The following is a 21,245-nucleotide window of genomic DNA, read 5'->3' as shown; positions in this document are numbered from 1 at the left end:
AGCTGCTTACCTTTGGGATGGGTGAGAGCTCTAGGGTCTTGTAGCATTTTATTTTATTTTTTACAATGAAAACCCACCAATACTCTTTCAGAAGCAGTCATCAGTCTAGAGCCTTTCCGGAAGGACACCCAGGAAACTGCCAGCAGCAGTTGCCTCTGGGAAGGAGCCTGAGGGAGGTAAGTACTTCTCACTGCATATTATTAGATACAATTGGAATTATTTGCCCAGGGTATAAATGGTCTATGAAAACTATTTGACAAGGCAAAACAAATACTTATCGTTTTGTCCCATCTGTTTTTTTTTTTGCTGGTTAGAGATCAGGCCAAGGAGTCCCAGAGGGGTCAAGCAACTTTTCTGAGGTCACCCAGCAAATCTGGTGGCAACAGTGGGCCTCCAGCCCAGAGCACCCAAGTGCCTGCTCTGCCCCCCACTCCCAGGTTTCCTGCCATTGACGAGGTCACAGTCCTTTTCCTGTGGCTTTGCCAGGGGCTGCCTGGACCTGGACCCGGGTATGCGCAGGGAGTGCAATGTGCTTTCCTAATTAGCTCCCGCAGGGGGAAGCGCAACTGGATAGGAACATTAGTGTCCCTGGAACACTGGGGAAGCAAGGTAGAGGGCACTTGGAAAGCTGTCCTGGGCAGGACTCAGGCCCCTCGGGGCCCTCCTTCCTCTACTTCTTATACCAACGGGACTGCAGGGCGTGGTTTCACGGCCTACTCCAACCTGGACTGGCAACTCCAGCCACCCCTCTGATCTCCTGGGCTCTCGGTTTGTCTGTGAGGCAGGTGTCCTGTGGTGTCTGGCACTGTGAGGGTGCTGGGTAGTGTTTGCTGATCTGCAAAAAGGGCAGCTCACTTCAGGCTCAGGCAGAGAGGGCAAGTTGGGGGTGGCAAAGAGGATCTGAGCATAGACTTTGGGGCCAGACTTCAGTCGGTAAACAATGAAAAGTGTTTGCTAAATAAATTTAAACAACAGGCACAGGAGCATGCCTTTAGGAGAGGGCGCTGCCTGGCTCTGCAGCCTCTCCCAGCTCCTCTGCCTCTCTTCCCCTCTCCCGCCCCCTGAGCGGCTCTGATCCTGGAGATCCAAGAACTCCCGGCTCCACTGGCCAGCCGTCCCCATCACGGTCTCAACTGGACCTGTGAAACTGGGAAACACCAGCCTCCACCTCCCGGGGCTGCTGGGAGAACTGGGGTCTCAGGAGCTGGCACTGCATCTGGGGCGTCTCCAGCAGGGGAGGGAGCTCACTTGAGGCTTTAAAGGTGGGCAGATCTCACACTGTCGCCCTGCCACGCGCCAGCCACGCACCTTTAGGCGCCATCATTCCTCCAAACAATCTCCATTAAAACAGGGTAAGAATACCCCCTTCTAGTACACGTGGAAAACTGTGCCTACACAGCCGCTTGTCAAGACAGGAATAGGAGTTGGGTTCAAGTACAGGCATACCTCGCTGTATCACACCTCATTTTATAGCGCTTCACAGACGTTTTTTTTAAGGCAAAAACCTTCCACCAGCAAAAAGATTATGACTCAGTTTATCGCGATACCTGCTTTACTGTGGTGGTCTGGAACCGACTGTGCAGGGTCTCCGAGGTATGCCTGCATCGTACATTCATAAAGTGGAAGGAGCAGTCACTAAAGGAATAAGGGGGCCCTTTACCTCTGTGATCTGATTTGAGATGACAGCCAAGTTAGATGGAAACAAAACAAAAAAGCAAGGAGCGGAAAGCGTGTGTAACATGCACCGTTTGTGTCAAGAGTGGAAGAAAAAAGGTATTTTTTTTCCTGTATTTGCTTGGTTATTCACGCGAAATGGGTATCATAACTGGTGGCGGAGGCTGCTTGCAGAGAGAAGTGGTAGGTGGATAGGTGTCTGCTGGTGATACCCTTTGGCACCAACAATCTTTGTATTCACTATATACCTTCTTGTACCTTTTGAACCATGTGAACGAATATATTCCTTATTCAAAAATGCATAAAATTAAGATTTCTTCAACCAACCACACCAGACACGTAACAGGTATTCAAGAAGACTACGAGGAACATTTAGTTATCTCGACTTCTGGGGTCTTCCTGCATTCTCCCAGCCCATCCCTCCGGGGCGCAGGGCAGCACTGGTCACATCTGTGCCTCTGCCACGGTCCAGGAGAGGGGTCACCTCTGACCGCCGATGTCCCCAGACCCTTCCCTTCCTCAGCTGGGAACATCTTTTATTTAAAAATACCTTTTATTTTAAACCCACCAATTCTCTCTCACTCTCTCTCACACACACACACATTTACACACTCACTCACTCATGCACAGACATGTACACACCCTCCGTCACCAACAGTCTTTGTTTTTCCAAAAGTTCTGCCTTGTCTCTGACCAGCCAGGGCTGGGGCCAGCTGGATGGGTCTTCACAGCTCTCCACGGTGGGGGAGAGATGTCCCAGGGGGCCTGTCCAGAGGGTCATGGGCCCAAGCCATTGTCCTCCGGCCCCTACACAATCGAGGGGTAGGATCGGCTCCTGGGGTCTTCTCCCCCCTGTTCTACCAGTGGCTGGCCTCTGGCTTCCTTCTCCAGGGTCCTGCGTGGAGCAAATGCCACAGGGGTCCAGGCTCATCTCCGTGGCACTCGAAGGGGGGCCACCCCCCTCGCCTTCAAGCAGCTGCCTCCCAGGTCACGGCGGCCACTCTACAGGAGGGGAGAAAGAAGTATTAGGAAGCCGGATCAGATCGCAGTGAACGCGGGAACTAACCTCCGTGTCCAGTAATACGGGACTTAATAAATACATCGCAGCCACGCGATAAAGTTCTCTGCAGCATAGGGCAGAAGAAACTTTTTATGAACTGCTATGGAATGATGTCGAGATGACATTATTTAAGGACAAAAGCACACAGGAACCTGTGTGCTGAGATGTCGAGAGAGAGAAGGGCACGTAAGAAATTGCTAATAGATTTCCTCAGAGAAGAGGAATTTTGATGGTGGGGAGACAGAATGGGAGAGAGGCATTTTTACCTTCCTCATTTCTTCCCTATGTGGTCAGTTGCTTTTTAAAAAGAATCCAATACATAACTATTTTACAGTAAAGGGCAAAACAAAACCCACAGTAGTTATCCCCGGTGCCTGGCTATGAGCCCAATGACTTACTCATTGACCTCAGAAGGAGACTATGGATTCTTCCTCCCAGCCTTCATTCAGCGTGTTCCCTCTGGCAGGAAATATGCTCTCTGCTCCTGTCTCCCTGGGAAGGTTTCTCTATTCCTGCAATTGGCTAGCACTTCCTGCCTTTCCGGGGACATTTCACCAGGATATCTCAGAAGGGGAATGACTGGGTTTCTCTTTGTCTCCATCAGGCCGGGAGCTCGGGGAATGTTCTTCCCTCTGTGACCCCCGTCCCAGCCCAGGACCTGGCATGTAGCAGGTGCCAATTGATGTTGCTTGAATCAGTGGTGACCACTGGAAGTCGAGCTAATGGTAGCAGCACCTGAGACCACCGGTCCTTCCCCCCACAGGGGCATTTTCTACCCAATATTCTGAGGTCTGACACGTGGGCTTCATCCTCACTGTAAGCCAGCGAGATCACAGACATTAAAGGTCTCCAGCTGTTGAGTGACTGGCCCAGAGGCACCCAGCCAGTTGGTAAAAGAGCTGGGCTGGAAATGCATGTTGTCCAACAGTCTGTCTTGTTTCCAGGACATGATGGTGTCTGAAATCCCACTGTACATTCTCACCCTCTGTGCTTCACTAGGAGGTGATGGGACAGGCATCTTTCTCAGCCATCCAGAGAAAGAGCTGACCATCTGGGAGCTCTGCCCCTTGCTCCCCTCCACCCTTGGGCCCAGGTTGGGGCAGATCCATCCAGATGTGAGCCAAGCCTCCCTTGAGGCTCTCTGGGCCCAGGGACAGCGTGTTCATTCACAGGCAGGGCTATTTTGAGGGCTGAGGCCACAGTCCCAGCAGAGCCTGGGGCTTGGGCTTCTCAGACAAACTCTGGCAGGAGTGTCTGAGAAGGGGGGATGGGGTAGGGGGGAGGAGGGTTTAGTGTTGAGGATGGGGGATATAAAACTGGCTTCCCACCCTTTCATCTATGTCCTCAGGAAGAGCCACCTCCACCCCGAGTCTGGTGGTCTCAGTCCCATGAGAAGGCTGAGACTGAACCTCAGTTTCTTCATCTATGAAATGGGGACAAAATTATTCTACTTGCACATGCAGCTGTGGAAGAAGCTTGTAAACTGCCAAAAGCACTTGAAGAGGCCCTGACGAGGCCCAGCTTCTGCATCTCTTAGGAACTCAGCGCCAAGGGCTCTGGGAAGCACCGTGGTTAGGAAGTGGGTTCCGGGGAGACAGATGTGAGCTTCGATCTCTGCTATGCCTTGGATTACCTGTTGGACTTCAGACGAGTGACTTCACCTCACTGGGCCTCTGTTCCCATGTGTAAAGTGGAGTTACTGTGCCGACATGAACCCTGAGAAAGCCCTAAGCACAGTGTCAGGAACACGGTAAGTGTTCAGTGTTCACAAGTATTATCAGCATCATCTGGTAATGGCACCTCCTCACCCTAAAGCCCTCGGTGCCACTTCTGCTCCACAGCTGAGAGCATCAACTGGGGAGGGCCTTATAAGACAGTCCTATCCCACCGTCTCCCCCGGGGTGATAGAAGGGGAAACAGGGCAGAGACTAGAACTCCCTTTCTATCTCACAATTGTTACTTCTACCACAGAAGGCCTCCAGGGAGCTGTTTCCATGGTGACCTCAACACCAGACCAGCCAGTGAAGGGATAGGGTCTGGAGCCTTCGAGCTCTCTGGCCCCCCAAAGCTCAGAAGGGAGCCCCCAGGAGTTCCCTAAGACAGGCGGTTTCCTTCCAATCAAGTCTTCGAGGGGCCAAGCTGGCCAGGATGGCCCCTTTCACCTATTCCCAGAGGAGCCTGTGGAGTTGAGAGCATGCCTTCTGTAGCCAAATTTGGCTGGGTTCTTGGTCCTGTAACAGATCCCAAGCAAGCAGCCAGACCCAGGCAAGGGTTCATGACCTGTGGGACAGACCTGAGACCAACCTACCTACGATGGGCACATGATAGACACACCTTCTCCCCCAGGCCTGCAGTTACAGGCCCTCCCACACTAACTCTTTCCACGTCCCAATCACCCAGGCCTGAGTTCGAATCCTGGCTCCGTCATGGGCTGTGTATCTGAACCAGTGACAGCATCTCTAAGCAGGTGTGGATAACCAGAGCACCTCCTTCTCAGGCTGCCGAGCAGTGAGAACCCATGGCGAGTGCTTAGCACAGTAGATCAGTGCTCATCGAGACCACCGCCACTGGCCAGTCTCTGCCTCGCCTCTCTGTTCACCACCTTCAACATCTTCTCTGTTCCTTCTCCAGGTCGGGCTCCAGCTCTTGCTGTGCCCTGCTTCCAGGACACCTGTCTGTACTACCTCATCTGCCTGACTTCATTCCCAGGCATCCACCAGGAACCCAGCCCACTGGTTGTGGGCTACCTCTGGGCTCTGACAGTCCTTCAGTCTCTCCCCCTCCCCACCACCAGGCCGCAGCATCCCCGTCCTCATCTCCTTGCCCTTGGCCCTGACACCACACCGGGAGTTCCTGACTGTGGTGAGGGAGGATCCACAACCTGCTTCTTTGGGAACGTTCTCAGAGCTGGCAAAAGGCGGCTGCTGGGTGGTAAGGTTTGCTGGAGGACGGGACACGGCAGCGTGAAAGGCAGTCAGGGAGTGTCACGGAGGGCCCTCCACACCCCAGGCTGGCTTCTGAAGGCCCACTCCTACTTCCCAACTCAGTCTGAAGCACTGACTGGGGCCCACAGCTGAGAGCAGCAGGGACCCTCAGCGAAACCGAGGCAGCCATGGGGGTGAGAGGCCAGAACAGGGGTCTGATGAGCCAAAGAGGTGGTCTGAGGCCAGGACCCTGTAGGGCAGCCATGAGAACCAAAGACGGGGGAACTCAGAGGCCTGACTCCATGCGCTTTCACTTTTGAAAGGGCTATGGGCCATTCTCAGCCTCCATTTCCCCAGATACACATGGTAGCAGCTGGACTCCAAAGTTGTCACACAGACCAGAGTCCTTCCTGCGAGAATAGCCCAGGTCAGAAAGGGGAAAGGCTGGGGATGAAGCAGGCTCCTTGGGGCTTGGGCAGGAGAACTAGCTTTGAGCCAAGAGAGCTCCCTGGTAACCTCTGCTGCTACCCAGCCCCATTCATCACCACCAGCCTGCTCCTCATCCTCACCCAGGACAGAGCAGAGGGGCTTGATTCCCGCTCGGCCAAGCCTCGTCCGCCGTGCCCTCGCCCAACACTGCATCCCTTTTGGGGTTGGGGGCCCCCAGGAAACCCCCGTCTTCACTCCTACTGCTCATCAGCTGGGTACCTCGGGCTCTGGGTTGCAGGTATGCATCCCCTTCTCAGTCACCTGCCTTGGAGCAGGTCTCTGGATAGGAGACACCTGTTTCAAGGTCAGGGTAGCTCAGGCAAGCTCAGAACCTGCCTTCTGGCTACCCAGCCACGTAAGTGCTGGCATCCCTGCCTCACAGCCTCACAGGCAGGATCACTACCAGCCTGATGAAGTTCTTGTGAAGGTAAAAAAAAAAAAAGATGATCAGGAAAGCATCTAGTACATAGGAAGAGCTCAATAAATGATGGCCTTTGTTATTATTTCCTCATGCCCTCTTCCTAGCACACCTTTGGTTGGGGGGGGGGGTGGGGGGAGTTCCCTGGATGAATTTTTCATGCAATACCTGACTAATTAATCAGGGGCACTGATCTCTTTCCTTTTAGACTGTCAAATAAAAAATGATAACAGGCCTGGCTGGCAAGGCTCAGTGGTTGAACCAGGAGGTCACGGTTAGAACCCTGGTCAGGGCATAGACCCAGGTTGCTCGATCCCCAGTGTAATGTGTGCAGGAGGCAGCCGATCCATGATTCCCTCTCATTATTGATATTCCTATCTCTCTCTCCCTCTCCTCTCCTCTCTGAAGTCAATAAAAATATATATTTTAAAAATGATAACAGCCAACACAACAATAGCTGTCTGGCATGAATGAATCAAAATTATACTTTTTTGGGGGTCAGATCAACAAAACATGTATGTTTTGTCGTGTCGCAGAATGTTAGTAATTAGTGTATGTGTGCCATGAGATGGAAAAGGTTGAAGATCGCTGGCCTCAATCCTGCGTGTGCTCTGGGCCTTCCTGCACCCCTTCTGACTGGGAGACATGAAGCAAGTGGTTCTGTCCCAAACCAAACCCTGGGCTTGGAGCACCACTCGCCCCACGAACTCCACGTCGCGTCCCCCTCTCTTCACTGGGCTCTCCGGCCCGCTTTTGCTCCGTCAGAAGCCCTGACCCCCATGACCTCCCGCCCGCAGTACCGGGGCGCCAGGCACTCACCCCCTTGCGCTGGTTGCTGAGGCAGAAGGTGCAGATGGAGCGTGGCTGGCGGCCGCCGTCGGAGCCGGCGGGCACCGCGCTCTTGGCACTGCCGGCCGCTCGGAAGCACGGCTGCCCGTCGTCCGCCGCGTCGCCCAGCAGCAGCACGTTGGCCAGGTGCGCGATGTAGCTGGACGCCAGGCGCAAGGTCTCGATCTTGGACAACTTGCGGTCCACCGGCTCGGTGGGGATGAGCGTGCGGAGCGCGGTGAAGGCCGTGTTCACGCTCTGCGTGCGGTCCCGCTCCCGCGCGTTGGCTGCCTGCCGCTGTCGCACCACCACCACCGGGCCCGCGCCGCCGCCCGCTCGCCGGCCGCCCCCGGGGCCCGGGCCGCGCCGCGCCGCCTCCAGGCCCTCGCAACAGCCAAATGACTGGTCGGAGGCGTCGCTCTCGCTGCGGTTCTCCTCGTCCTCGCTCAGCAGCCGCACGTCCGGGTACAGCACGTGCGCGCCGACGGGGCGCAGCAGCGCGAACGCCATGGGCACCGGGCCGCGTTCCTCCGAGCGCTGCGTCCCAGCCTCGGCCGCGCCCCGTCGTGCGCTCCCGCGCGCTCCCACGGCCCCGCCGGCCGCCGCCTTATAGCCGAGGGAGGGGCCAACCACGCGGCCGCCCCGGCCCGAGCGGGTGGGCTCCTTCCTGGCCAATGAGGACGCGCCCGCGGTGCCCCGGCCAATGGCGACTCGCCCGCCGCCCCCGTTCCCCAGGTTGAAAGCGTCCCGGGAGCTGGTGGCCCGCCCTGAAAGCTCTCCGTCCCCGCGGGCGAGCCGGGCAAATGCCGGGAGTCTGGCTGGGTCGGGTGGCATGTGCGCAAAAACGGACTTGTAATCCGCATCCTAAACCTGCAGAGATTGCGAACAGGTCCCTTCTTGCTGGGCTTCAGTTTCCTCGTTCGGTAGGAGGATTGGGAGAAAGCAGCTCGGGGTTTTGTGCCCTCAAATTCTAATTCTGTGGTTCTGAAACTTCCTTGTGTAAGAATTGGGAAAGGGGAGAAGGGGTTTTGACAGTACAGATGCCTGATTCCTCCCATTCTGATCCAGCAGGTCTGGACCGGGGCCCAGGAATTTGCAGTACGTCCACGATGGTGATGTCCGTGGAGAACACTTGGAGAAACACTACGATCTTTCCAAATAAGGTGTCACATCCCCGAGGACAAAAAACAACAAAACCGAAGCAAAGCAAGAACAGAAACATCAGCCCTAGCTGGTTTGGCTCAGTGGATAGAGTGTCGGCCTGCGGACTGAAGGGTCCCAGGTTCGAATCTGATCAAGGGCACAAGCCCAGGTTGCGGGCTCCATCCCCAGTAGGGGGCGTGCAGGAGGCAGCTAAACAATGATTCTTTCTCATCATTGATGTTTCTCTCTCTCCCTTTCCCTTCCTCTCTGAAATCAATAAAAGTGTGTTGTTTTTTTAATAAAAGAACAACAACACCAGTAGCTCCATTCATTCATTTATTCATTCAATAAATATGTCTTAGGCCCTCCTATGTGTCAGGCATGGTTTAAAGTCTGACGATACAGATTTTCACAAAACAAACTCTTTGCCTTTTACAGAGTTGACATTTTGCTTGAGGTCCTACTGTGTGCCAGACACCAGACAGACACTTTACTGATCTTTAGTGCTCCTCACTGAGGTCGTGGGGGAGAACCCCTAATTTCCAGATAAGAGCTCTGGCCTTTAGTCTTACAAGTGGTGAGTGGGGACACTATACCTCCCACCTTTTTCCCCACCCCTAGAATCAAATGCAAGTTTCTCTCCCTCTCTCCTCACAGTGACACCTTGGACAGCTGCAGACCCCCTGACTTCTATACATACTTCCCACCTTTAACCCAGGCGGTTTCTTCTGCTTGGAATGCCAACCCTCTTCCCCACCTCACCGCGGGCACGCCCCCCCGCCCCCCCCCACACACACGCTATCTTCCCTATTGCCTTCCTTCCTTCAGGAAACCTTAGATTGTCCAGTCTGACATGTCTTCCTCCTCAGAGGCTCTGGGAAGAGTTACTGAGCTGATGATGTCTGGGGTCCCTGTGTCACTCATGCCCCCTTCCCAGCTCTGGCCAAGACTGCATCCACTTGGCCTGGACAATAACTTTCTCTTCAGCTCAAATGGCAGCTCGTGTGCCAGAGAGAGTGCAGGGAGTGGAGCTGAAAGGCTTCAAGGTACTTTCTGGCTCCATTTTCCTTCCTTTCTTGAAGATGCTTCCCAGCCCTGCCATGTGCTTTACCGACTTCCTTGACCCAGGCCAGAATGGGGGGTGGGGCTGGAGTGTGTCCCCTGGCTGCTGGGAAAACAGCCCCTGAAGTCTTCAGGCTCCAGTGTCTGAAGAAAAGTCTGTTCCCACACCTGGCTCCCCCTACCCCTTCATTTGACCATGACCTTGGCCAGGCTGGGCTTTACTGAGGCGGAGAAGGAGGTTGCACAGCCCCCTCTCCGCAGGGCCAGTCCCACATGCAGCCCCAGGCCAGGCTGCTGCTTCCTGAGCCATGAATTATTACCGGGAGATTTCCTTCCCTGTCTGCGCCTCCTTACAGGGGCTCCCGGCGCCCTTCACTTTCGCTTTCTCCCCCTTCGCCCCCTCTCTTCAGTTCTTCACCTTCAGGTGGCTTGAAATTCCTCTGTCCAGCCCCCTCTCCTTTCCAGCTTGATGGGAGAAGCCAAACAGGGCGTGAACTTGGCCCCGAAGGAAGGTGGGAGGGGGCAGACTTGGTAGGCTCATTCATTCATTTGCTCCACAGGCAGGTTTTGACACATGGGACCCCGGGAGAAAAATAAAATCATGAATGAGACGGAGCCTGGCCTGCTGCAGCCCAGAGGGGAAGGCAAGTTGTAAACAAAGAATTTCAGGACAATGTGGTTGGAGCAAGCCAGGGTCTGGCATCAGAGAGACGGTTCCGGCCCAAGGCTAGCTGCTCCTTGAAGTCTCAGGTTCCTGCTCTGAAAACTGAAAAATGGTACCGATTAGTAGGGCTGCTGGTGGCTCCCTGAGTTTATGCCAAAAGAGCCAGGGCCTGACCCCCACAAGCGCTCACCGTCTGAGAGGAGCTTGTGGCAGTGTGTGAGGGGCGGCTGAGGGGCGGCTTTGACTCTGTTCTAGGCTTTGTTCGTGGGAGTGGGGAGGGGGTCCTGTCACATTCTCAGCTCACCCACACAAGAGGCGTCAGCTCCTTCTGTCCTCTGCTCCAGTCACACTGGCCTCCTCACTGACCCTGGAGCTCCCCTCTGCCTGGCATGCCCTTTTTCCAGATAAACTCCATATCTTATTCCCTTTTTTCCAGCCTTCCCTCTAATCTCATCTCCTCAGGAGGCCTTCCCTGACCACTGGGACTAAAACAGCAACTGTCCCTTCCATCTCCCAGCACCCTGCCTACGGCTCTCCTTCTCCCTTTTACTCCGCTTTACTTCTTTCTATAGCATTTTTTCACTGCTTTCACTCATTCGTTCACAACTATTAATTGAACACCTACTATTTTCCCAGCACAGTTCTCGGTTCTGGGACTATGGAAGTGAGCATACTACATATTTATTTGTCCACGAGAATGCAAGCCTCACGGGGCAGGGGCTTTGTATTTTTGCTCATCTCCCTCCCTCCCCGTTACAACCTTCTGAGGTAGATATTGTTTTTATACCCATTTTACAGATGAAGAAACTGAGGTTCTGGGAGGAAAAGTGACTTGCCTGAGGTCACACAGTGGGCCAGTGGAGGGGCTCAGGCCCGTTGGTCTCCTTCCCCAACCCCATGACCTCTCAGGCAGCCCAGAGGTGTGTGAGGGCCGGGTAGGAGTCCGTCGGGTAGGAGGAGGACCTGCCTTTCTAACCAGGGCACCCTGGGCGTCAGTCCTGCTGAAGCATTTGGAGTTCCTCTGAGGCATCGGCTTTGCACATCACTGAGCCTTTGCCCAGCTGTCCGCCCTGCCTGCAGTGCCTGTCCCTTCAGGTCTGACCAGACAGCCCTACTCAGCCGAAGTTCAGTGTAGCCTCTCAGTTTTGCTTCTCTTCTCCACCTTTGGTGCAGTCTTGTAGAGTTGATCACATTGTATTTTGACTTCTCTCCCTTCATCCTTGATTACCCACTTCTATTTTCTAGCCCCTACAGGGTACCCACTCTAATATTTTTACTACCTTGTTTTTTTAGAGCTGCCTGGTTTACAACAAAATTGAGAAGGTACAGAGATGTCCTACACACCTCTTGCCCCTACACATGAATAGTCTCTACAGTATCAACATCATTCACTCATCAGAGTGATATATATATATATATTACAACTAGAGGCCCGGTGCATGAGATTCATGTACGGGGGGTGGGAGGGGTCCCTCAGCCCAGCCCTCTCACAGTCCAGGAGCCCTCGGGGGATGTCCAACTGCCGGCTTAGGCCTGCTCCAGGATATCCTTAGCGCTGATGCTGAGGTGGGAGTACGCTCGCTAGCCGTGAGCCCGGCTTCTGGCTGAGCAGCGCTCCCACTGTGGGAGCACACTGACCACCAGGGGCAGCTCTTGCATTAAGCGTCTGCCCCCTGGTGGTCAGTTTGCATCATAGCGACCAGTCGTTCCACTGTTCAGTCGATTTGCATATTAGCCTTTTATTATATAGGATTGATGAACCTACCTTGACACATCATTATTACCCAGAGTCCATAGTTTGCATTATGGTTCACTCTACCTATGGGTTTGGACAAATGTACATCCTATGGGTTTGGACAAATGTATTCTGACATATACCCATCACACAGTATCATACAGAGTATTTTTACTACCCTAAAAGTCCTCTGTGCTCTGCCTGTTTACATATCCCCTATCCCTGCAACCACAGATCTTTTGGTCTCCATAGTCTTGCCTTTTCCAGAATATCTTAGAGTTAAAATCATAGTGTGTAGCCTTTTCAGATTGACTTCTTTCACTTAGTAATATGTATCTCACTTCCTCTATGTCTTTTCAGAGCTTGATAGCTCATTTATTTTTAGTGCTAAATAATATTCCATTGACTGGATGTGCCACAATTTATTAGTCCATTCACCTCCTGAATAGTAGCTTAGTTGCTTCCAAGTGTTGACAATTATGAATAAGGCTGCAGTAAACATCTGTATGCAGGTTTTTGTGTGGACATAACTTTTCAACTCCTTTGGCATGTGATTGCTAGATCATATGATAAGAATATGTTTCGTTTTATTTATTTTATTTTATTTGTTTTGTTTGTTAATCCTCACCTGAGGATATTTTTCCATTGATTTCTTTAGAGAGAGTGGAAGGCAGGGGGAGACACAGAGAGAAACATCGATGTGAGAGAGACACGTTGATTGGTTGCCTCCCGCATGTGCCCTGACTGGGGCTGGGTTTTGAGCCTGCAGCTGAGGTATGTGCCCTTGACCAGAATCGAACCCGGGACCCTTCAGTCCGCGGGCCAACACTCTACCCACTGAGCCACAATGGCTAAGGCAGAGTATGTTTCGTTTTTAAGAAATCACAAATTGCCTTCTAAAGTGGCTGTACCATTTTACATTCCCACCAGCGATAGATGAGAGCTCCCGTTGCCCCACATCCTCCCCGGGGTTTGGTGTCGTCAGTGTTCCGGATTTTGGCCATTCTAATAGGTGTGTAGTGGTATCGCTTCTTAATTTGCATTTCCCTCTGATGTATGATGTGGAGCATCTTTTCATATGCTTATTTGCCACCTGTATATCTTCTTTGGTGAGGTGTCTGTTAAGGTCTCTGGCTTATTTTTTTAATTGGGTTGTTTATTTTCTTATTGTTGAATTTTAAGTGTTCTTTGGTTATTTTGGATAACAATCCTTTACCAGATGTGTCTTTTGCAAATATATTCTCCTAATCTGTGGCTTGCCTTCTAATTCTCTTTATTTTTATTTAAACATATTTTTATCAATTTACATATATTTTAATTGATTTCAGAGAGGAAGGGAAGAGAGAGAGAGAGATAGAAACATCAATGATGAGAGAGAATCATTGATCGGCTGCCTCCTGCATGCTGCACACTGGGGACTGAGCCTGCAACCCGGGCTTGTGCTCTGACTGGGAATCGAACCGTGACCTTCTGGTTCATAGGTCGATGCTCAACCACTGAGCCATGCTTGCTGGGCCTAATTCTCTTTATATTGTCTTTTGCAGAACAGGTTTTAAATTTTAGTGAAGTCCAGCTTATTAATTATTTCTTTCATGGGTCATGTCTTCGGTGTACCTTAAAAGTCAAAACCATAGTTTCTCTCCTACGTTATCTTTCAGGAATTTTATAGTTCTGTGTTTCACATTTAGGTCTATGAACCATTTTGAGTTAATTTTCGTGAAGGGTGTAAAGCCTGTGTCTAAATTCATGTGCCTGCTTGTGGGCGCCCAGTTGCTCCAGCACTATTTGTTGAAGAGCCTATTTTTGCTCCATTGTGTTGCATTTACTCCCTTGTCAAAGACCAGTTGACTATATTTATGGGGGTCTATTTCTGGGCTTTCTATTCCAGGCCATTGTTCTATTTGCTTATTCTCTCACCAATATTGTACTGGGTAGCTTTACAGTACCTCTTGAAGTTGGGTAGCATTAATCCTCTAACTTTAATCTTCAGTATTGTGTTGACTATTCTGGGTTCACTCTAATATTTTTGATACCTGTCTTTAAATTAGTATGTATCCTTATAAAATATATAGTGCTGGTTTGTGTGAGTGGGTTATAAATTTATGCAATTGGTCGTTTCTATAGATCTGTTTTTTGGGTTATTTTGGTTACTCAACACTGTGCTCAGTGAGCTGAGTCTAACTCGAGCCCCTTGCTTCTAACTGTTGTTTAGGGTGCGTGGCGCGCATAAATTCCCATGTCTCCTCTTTCCACTCCTTTAGTGATGGACACTGTGGCTACTTCCACCTCCTGCGTCCCCAAGCGAAGCTGTGAACTGCTGCTGCGTGGCTTTCATGGACTCCTGCGTGTGTCCCTGGGATGTGCACCCAAGGGCAGGATTCCTGGGCAGGAAGAAGGTTTATCCTTAGGCTAAGCACTGTCTGACTGCATGCTAGAACTGCTGCAGCCCCACATGCCCACCAGCTGGGCACGAGAGACCACTTTCCCCACATCGTCCCTGGCGCTTGGAATCATCTGATCTCCTGTTTTAATCTGCATTTCTCTAGTGACAGAGAAATGGGTTGTTTCCCATCACTTTGTGTTGCCTCCTCCACTAGACTGTGCATTATCTAAAGGTAGGGAATGTATTCCAGAATCCTAGACCAGAGCCTGGCACACTGTGGGCAATAATGAATACTTGTTGACTGACTGACTGACGGACTGAATGAATGAATGAATTAAAAGGCGAATATACAGCCTCCTACACCTACTTTGTACCAAACCTTGACCGAGATGGAGGTGGTACATGTGTGTATGTGTGTGTGCAGATGAGGGGACGCATCCGTCCTACGCCTCAACCTACTTGGAGAAAAAGACCAACAGTAGTTAGAATTTATTGAGGGCCTACTTTTTTGTCCAGGACTCATAGATACGTAATCATAACCTTAAGTTCAGTTCAGCCAGGTAAGTGTTTCTCTCTCATGTGCACGGTGTTTGCAAGCGCGGCACATTGTGGTGTGGTAGCCAGCCTCCAAGGTAGCCCTCAATGATCCCTGGCTCCTGGCGTTCACCTCCCTGCGTAGGCCCCTCTGAGTCCGACCTGACTGTGTGACCAAAAGAATAGGGCAAAAGTCACAGCGTGTGCCTTCCGAATCTAGCTGATAAAGGCCTTGAGCTTCTGCCTGCTCTCTTGAGTCACTTACTCTGGGGATAGCAGCCACCATGACATGAGGACACTCACGTTGTCCCGTGGAGAGGTCAATGGAGAGGGGAACCGACATCCCCAGCCGACAGCCAGCACCAACTTCCCAACCATGTGAGTAAGCCTCCTCGGATACGGATCCTGAATGTCTGACCCACGGGAACTGTGAAAAATAACTAAGAAAGATAAAGATAATGATCATTGGTGTTGTAAGCCCCTACATTTAGGGCAGTGGTCGGCAAACTGCGGCTCATGAGTCACATGCGGCTCTTTGGCCCCTGGAGTGTGGCTCTTCCACAAAATACCACGTGCGGGCGCACACGTACAGTGCGATTGAAACTTTGTGGCCCATGCGCAGAAGTCGGTTTTCGGCTCTCAAAATAAATTTCTTTTTTTTTTTTTAAATATATTTTTATTGATTTTTTTACAGAGAGGAAGGGAGAGGGATAGAGAGCTAGAAAACATCGACCAGCTGCCTCCTGCACACCCACTACCGGGGATGTGCCCACAACCAATGTACATGCCCCTGACCGGGATCGAACCTGGGACCCCTGAGTCCGCAGACCGACGCTCTATCCACTGAGCCAAACCGGTAATCATTGTACTGTTGATGTTAGGCTCTGTTGACTAATGAGTTTGCCGACCACTGGTTTAGGGTGTTTTGTCATACAACATTAGATATTAAAGCAGATGGGGTCAGGGACCCAGGCTCTGCCTACCCTTTTGCTCTGCCATATGTGGCTTCCACTCCCTAGGTTGCCTCATGGACCAATGTGGCTGCTGGAGCCATCCGGTCTGCATTCCAACTGGCAAAAAGGAGAAAGAGGCAGAAAGAGGAAGGGCACACTTCACCCCTTGAGGACACTTGTCTGGGAGTTACAATCTCACGTCTGCCCATGCCCCATTGGCCAGACCTTGTCGTCTGACTATACTCTACTGAAAAGGAGGCTGACAGATGTAGTCTCCATTGCACATGGCCTTGCAACCAGCTGGAAACTAGGTTTCCATTAGCAAAGAAGAAAGAATGGATATCGGGAAACAACTGGTGATGTTGGTAACCACCACAAGTGCTGTCTCTGGACATAATGCAGTGTCACGTGGTTAAGTTAGAGATTCGGGAGCCAGATGGCTTAGGTTCAGCTCTGCCACTTACCAGCCAAGTGATGTTGGGAAATTTATTGAATTTCTATGTGCCTCAGTTTCCTTGTCTGTAAAACAGGGATCATAATAGAGCCTATCTACATAGGGCTATTGGGAGGATTAAATTGAGTCAAAACACACACCGTTTGTAAGACTTCTGGCACATGGTGTGTGCTGTCTAAGCATTGGCCGTTATCTTTATCTAATCCTTACAAGGGCTTTTCTCAAGGGCACATAACCAGTAAGTGATGGAAGCAGACTTTGGCCTGACAGCAACTTTCCCCACTTGCCTCATCCCATAGAAATTCTTAGAGAATAAGATCACGACCCAGGTCAGTACCTGGCACATACTAAGCATCCAGAAATATCTGTTGAATGAGTGTGTTAAGTAAACATTTACAGCTTTTGTACATAGAGAAAGATTTTGTTGTGTTCTGTTGTTCTGTTCAGGTTAGGGAGAAAGCTCTGTTGACTTGACTTCACTCACATGGTTCCCACCACATGGGGCTGGTGCCTTTGAATTGCTGGGAACTCTTGTTCTGGGAGATGGCCAGAGTCCCAGGATAAAAACAAAAAAGTCTGGGAAGCTGCATTCTGCACCCTCCTTCCAGAAAGTTGAGGGACACTAGCATGTTAAAGGAATCTTTATTTCAATCTGCATATTCTAGGCTTTTTGACCATAGATCCTCCCACTCAAGCTCCCACCCCCATCCTGGTCCAGACACCTAATAGAGAAAACAGTCGAGCAGACATTTCTCCAAGCTGTTATCAGTGACATCCACCTCGGTGTGTGTGGGTTCCATTCTTTTTTTCAGCATGTTTGATAGGAGCCAGGGGGTGTGGGCAGGAGGGCACTGGTTACCAGGCAGAGCTGGGCTAAGAGGGGTACTTCCAGGCCTTTTCCCAGAGCCCCACTCTCTAAGGGACTCTAAAACATCACTGGAAATGTAGCAGTTGGGATAAAATGTGTTTTCTGGCATTTCTATTAGGAAAAGTGCAATGTAAATTGAAATAATCCATAATAATAAAAGCGTAATATGCAAATTGACTGAACGACCAATCAACAGAACGACCTTCGAACAACCTTCTGGACGACCACGCTATGACACGCACTGGCGCCAGGCCAGCCGAAGTGGGTGTGATGCGATTGGTCGGGGGCCCCAGGTGTGATGCGATTGGTCGGGGGGCCCGCCATCACCCCACGATCGCCCTGCAGAGGGAGGCCCAGGTCAGCCAAGCAATCACACCCCACGCCTGTTGCCCACAGAGGGAGGCAACCGGTGGCGGGGGAGGGGGGACAGCACCGCACAGATGACAAACAGTGGCAGCGGCAGGGGTGGGGCCAGCTGCTGGCAGCCGGGGGGAAGGAAAGCCCCAATAGGCCCTGATAGCTGGCCAGGCCTAGGGGGGTCCCGGATTGCGAGAGGGCACAGGCAGGGCTGAGGGACACGCCCCTCCCTGTGCACAAATTTTGTGCACTGGGCCTCTAGTAATAATATAATTGAGGGATTACTCTGTGCTAGACACTCATCTAAGCACTTGTATGCATTTTCTCTCAGAGCAGCCCCATGAGCTAAGCACCATTAATATTCCCATTTTACAGGTGAGTAGACTAGTTTAGTAACTTGCCTAAGGTCACACAGCTAGGGAATGGATGGGAATTCTTTGATGAGTTGCTTGTGGTGGGTATGCAGAGAGAAGAGCCTTTCCATGGTAGTGTAAGCTTAGATGCTCACAAATCTCTGCTCCAGGGAGCATGGGTCTATTAGCTGCAGTGCGGGTTTTGTTGAGCCTGCACAAGTACCCACTTGGCTCAGGTTGGCCCTACTAGGAGATGCAAGTTCAGGGCCATCACAGAATTGCTCCATAATAGAGAGGAAGCTGATGCTGCCGTGGGTGCCCTCCTTCAGTTTCATCCCTCTGAAGAAACACTGGGCTGATGCCTAACGACGATCAAATGGAAGGAAGTGCTAAAATAATTAAGCCTGCCCAGGTACCCACTTGGCTTAGGTTGGCCCTAATATCAGTTATACGGAGTTACCAAGATGATGTCGAAGATCAAGATGATGCTAAATGAAACCGCTGTTTAAGGAGTTCTTTGAAAATTCAAGAAGTCCTGTTGAAATTTCAGGGGTAGGTTGAATGTCAGGGGTAGGGCCCCTATCCAAAGCTCAGCGGCTGAGTTGGTGCCCATGGACAATTTTCCTCCCCTCTGCATACTAGACAGTGTGGGAGTGCAAATTGGGGACCCAGAGAACCCAGACATCGGCAGATCATGCTACCCCCAGTTCCTGGTTTGGAGCCCAGCTCAGACAATAGGATTTTAGAGAAGAGTGAGATCAGATACCTAGAGCAATCCAGAAAGGCTTCCTGAGAAAGGTGGCCTGGATCAAGTTTAGGGGGGGTCTTAGCTACCCTAAGCGAGGGAGCCTCGTGAAGTTTTGTTTTAGTTTATCCTCAATGGTCCATAGCGATGCCAGCACAATAGGTGTATTTGTGGGTTGCCCTCTTGGGTCGGCATGCAGACCCTGTTGTTCATCGACACAATCTCCCCCAAACAACAGAACCCCAATTTGTCTAGGGAATCAGCTGGTCTAACTGTAAACATTTCCCTTCTCAGCCATTGTCAGTAGATCCAGGCCTCCTAATAATGTTCGTACCATTATCATCTATAGTGCCTGGTGTGCCTGGCACTGAACCAACTCACACTCATTGTCTCGTTGCATCCTCACCATCCTAGAATTATCATCATGTTACAGAAAGGGAAGTGAGGGCTCTGAGGTGTTAAGCGAGGAGAGGGGCAGAGTCAAGGTTGTGGGTTCGATCCCCAGTCAGGGCACATACAAGAAGCAACCAATGAATGCATACATAAGTAGAACAACAAAGCGATGTTTCTCTCTCTCTTTCTCTCTTTCAATCAATAATAATAAAAAAAAAATCTCTGATTTTTCTAAGTCTGTGTTAATAGCTATGGTGATTTAAAAACATGGCCCCCATCCTTCCCTTTGAGAGCTGAGGTCTATGTCCCTCCCCTTGAGGCCGGGCAGGTTTGTGGCTGCTTTGGCTTGCTGAATTCAGCAGAAGTGACCCTCTGTGACTTCTGAAACCGGAAGATAGAAGGTGATGCAGCCCTGGCCGGTGTGTCACAGTGGTTAGAGCATCAGCCCATGCACTGAAGGGTCATGGGTTCAATTTCCGACCCCGATCAGGGCATGTGCGGGAGGCAGCCAGTCCATGTGTCTTTCTCACATCGATGTTTCTCTCTCTTTCTCTTTCTCTCTCCCCCCTCCCTCTTTCCCTCTCACTCTCTCCCTGTCACTCTCTCTAAAAATTAATGGAGAAAATATCCTCAGATGAAGATTAACAATAATAATAATAATAATAATAATAATAATAATAATAGATGGAGCTTGTATCTTGTTCACTGGAATCCTCTTGCTTGGTGCTCAGAGTTACCATGTAACAAGTTCAAATGCCCTGAGACCGCCATGCTGTGAGGAAGCCCAGGCCACACGAAGGTGCTTCGGATTGGTTGTACTATTCTTCCTCTCCTCCTAGCCCAGGAGACAGATAAGTGAGTGAAGACGCCTTCATCTGATTCCTACCCCAGCTGTTAAGTCACCCCCACCTTTGAGTGTTCCCAGTTGAGACCTCGGACACCAGGGAACAGCGAACAACCTTCCCTGCTATGCCTGGCATTGAAGTATAGAATTTGGGAGCCTAAGAAAATGGTCATTTAAGACACCAACTTGTGGGGTAATTTGTCCCACAGCTATACCAATTGTAATGGTAGCTAACTGCAATGCCTCCCAAATATTATCTTCACACCTGAAAGTACCAAAACCCTGAAAATGTAGTTTTTTAAATTATTCACTATAATTATGTTCTGTAAAGCCACTGCAACCATCGAATTAGCAAATACTGACCCATTGCTCCTGGGGAAAATACAGAATTAGTTTCCTATGAGCCTCTGGTCACAACATTTTTTCAAGCGATCAATACACAGCCTTGTTTTATGTGTGTTTCTGTTTAAAGACACCTTTTGGATATAAGTTGTTGATTCGTGAACATTGAGCTCATGGCCAACAATGTGGCAACACACACCTGAACAAAGTTCATCGACACTCATATTTTCCCCATCAGGTGCATCACAAGCCTTCTTTTTTGAAAAATGTTTTTATTGATTTTTTTAGAGAGAGAGAGGAAGGGAGAGGGAGGGAAAGAGAAACATTGATGTGTGAGCAAAATATCAATTGGCTGCCTCCTGCACGCCCCCTACTGGGGATCGAGCCTGAAACCCAGCATGTGTCCTGACAGGGAACCTAACTGGCAACTTTTAGGTGTGCAGGATGATGCCCAATCAACTGAGCCACCCTGGCCAGGGCATCCCAGCCTTCTTGAGCTTAGGAACACTAGACTGCACTCAGCACTATGCTTGAGGGCCATTTTCATCAACAAAAAGCACAAACATTCCTGAAGTGTGGCACTAAATAGGCCACAAAAAGAACACTTGTTTACACTCTGAGAGCAGCAACAAGAAGGCAGGATGTCAGCTCGATCCACCTCAGCTGGGAACATGCATGTCCGGAGACTCAAAATGTCCATCTCTGCACAAACCGGTGGAAGCACTGGCAAGTGTTTGTCTGGCGTTACAAATAAATTTTAGCGAGTAGGCAAATTCGCAAATAGGGAACCTGCGAGTTATAAGAATTGACTGTATTTATTTAATAAGTTCAGGTCTCACCGTCTTGATGGCTATTGGAGGAAGGGAGTCATACAGCAGGTAAAGGCATAAAGCAGTTCCTTTTCTCATTTGTAACATGTGGGTGATGATGCCTTCCCAGTCAGGTCTGTGGTGGAAAGGAGTACAGTCGTCCCCCTTATCTGGGTTTCACCTCCTGCAGTTTCAGTTACTCTAGTCAACTGC

General features: G+C 50.7%; 1 protein-coding gene across 1 annotated transcript; it reads right to left on the bottom strand.

Annotated features, from left to right (window-relative positions):
* Positions 1–230: 230 nt before the first annotated feature.
* Positions 231–7,981, bottom strand: TCF15 (transcription factor 15). The gene is made up of 2 exons (XM_079783521.1): positions 7,385–7,981; positions 231–2,676 (listed from the first exon to the last, which is right to left on the bottom strand). The coding sequence occupies exons 1-2, from the start codon at positions 7,901–7,903 to the stop codon at positions 2,602–2,604; spliced, it is 594 nt and encodes a 197-aa protein (XP_079639647.1). The 5' UTR covers positions 7,904–7,981; the 3' UTR covers positions 231–2,601.
* Between the last annotated feature and the right edge of the window lie 13,264 nt (positions 7,982–21,245).

Source organism: Cnephaeus nilssonii (genome assembly GCF_951640355.1).
Source record: "Cnephaeus nilssonii genome assembly, chromosome: 11".
NCBI classification, from domain to species: domain Eukaryota; kingdom Metazoa; phylum Chordata; class Mammalia; order Chiroptera; family Vespertilionidae; genus Cnephaeus; species Cnephaeus nilssonii.
This window is presented reverse-complemented; position numbering and strand designations above follow the sequence as displayed.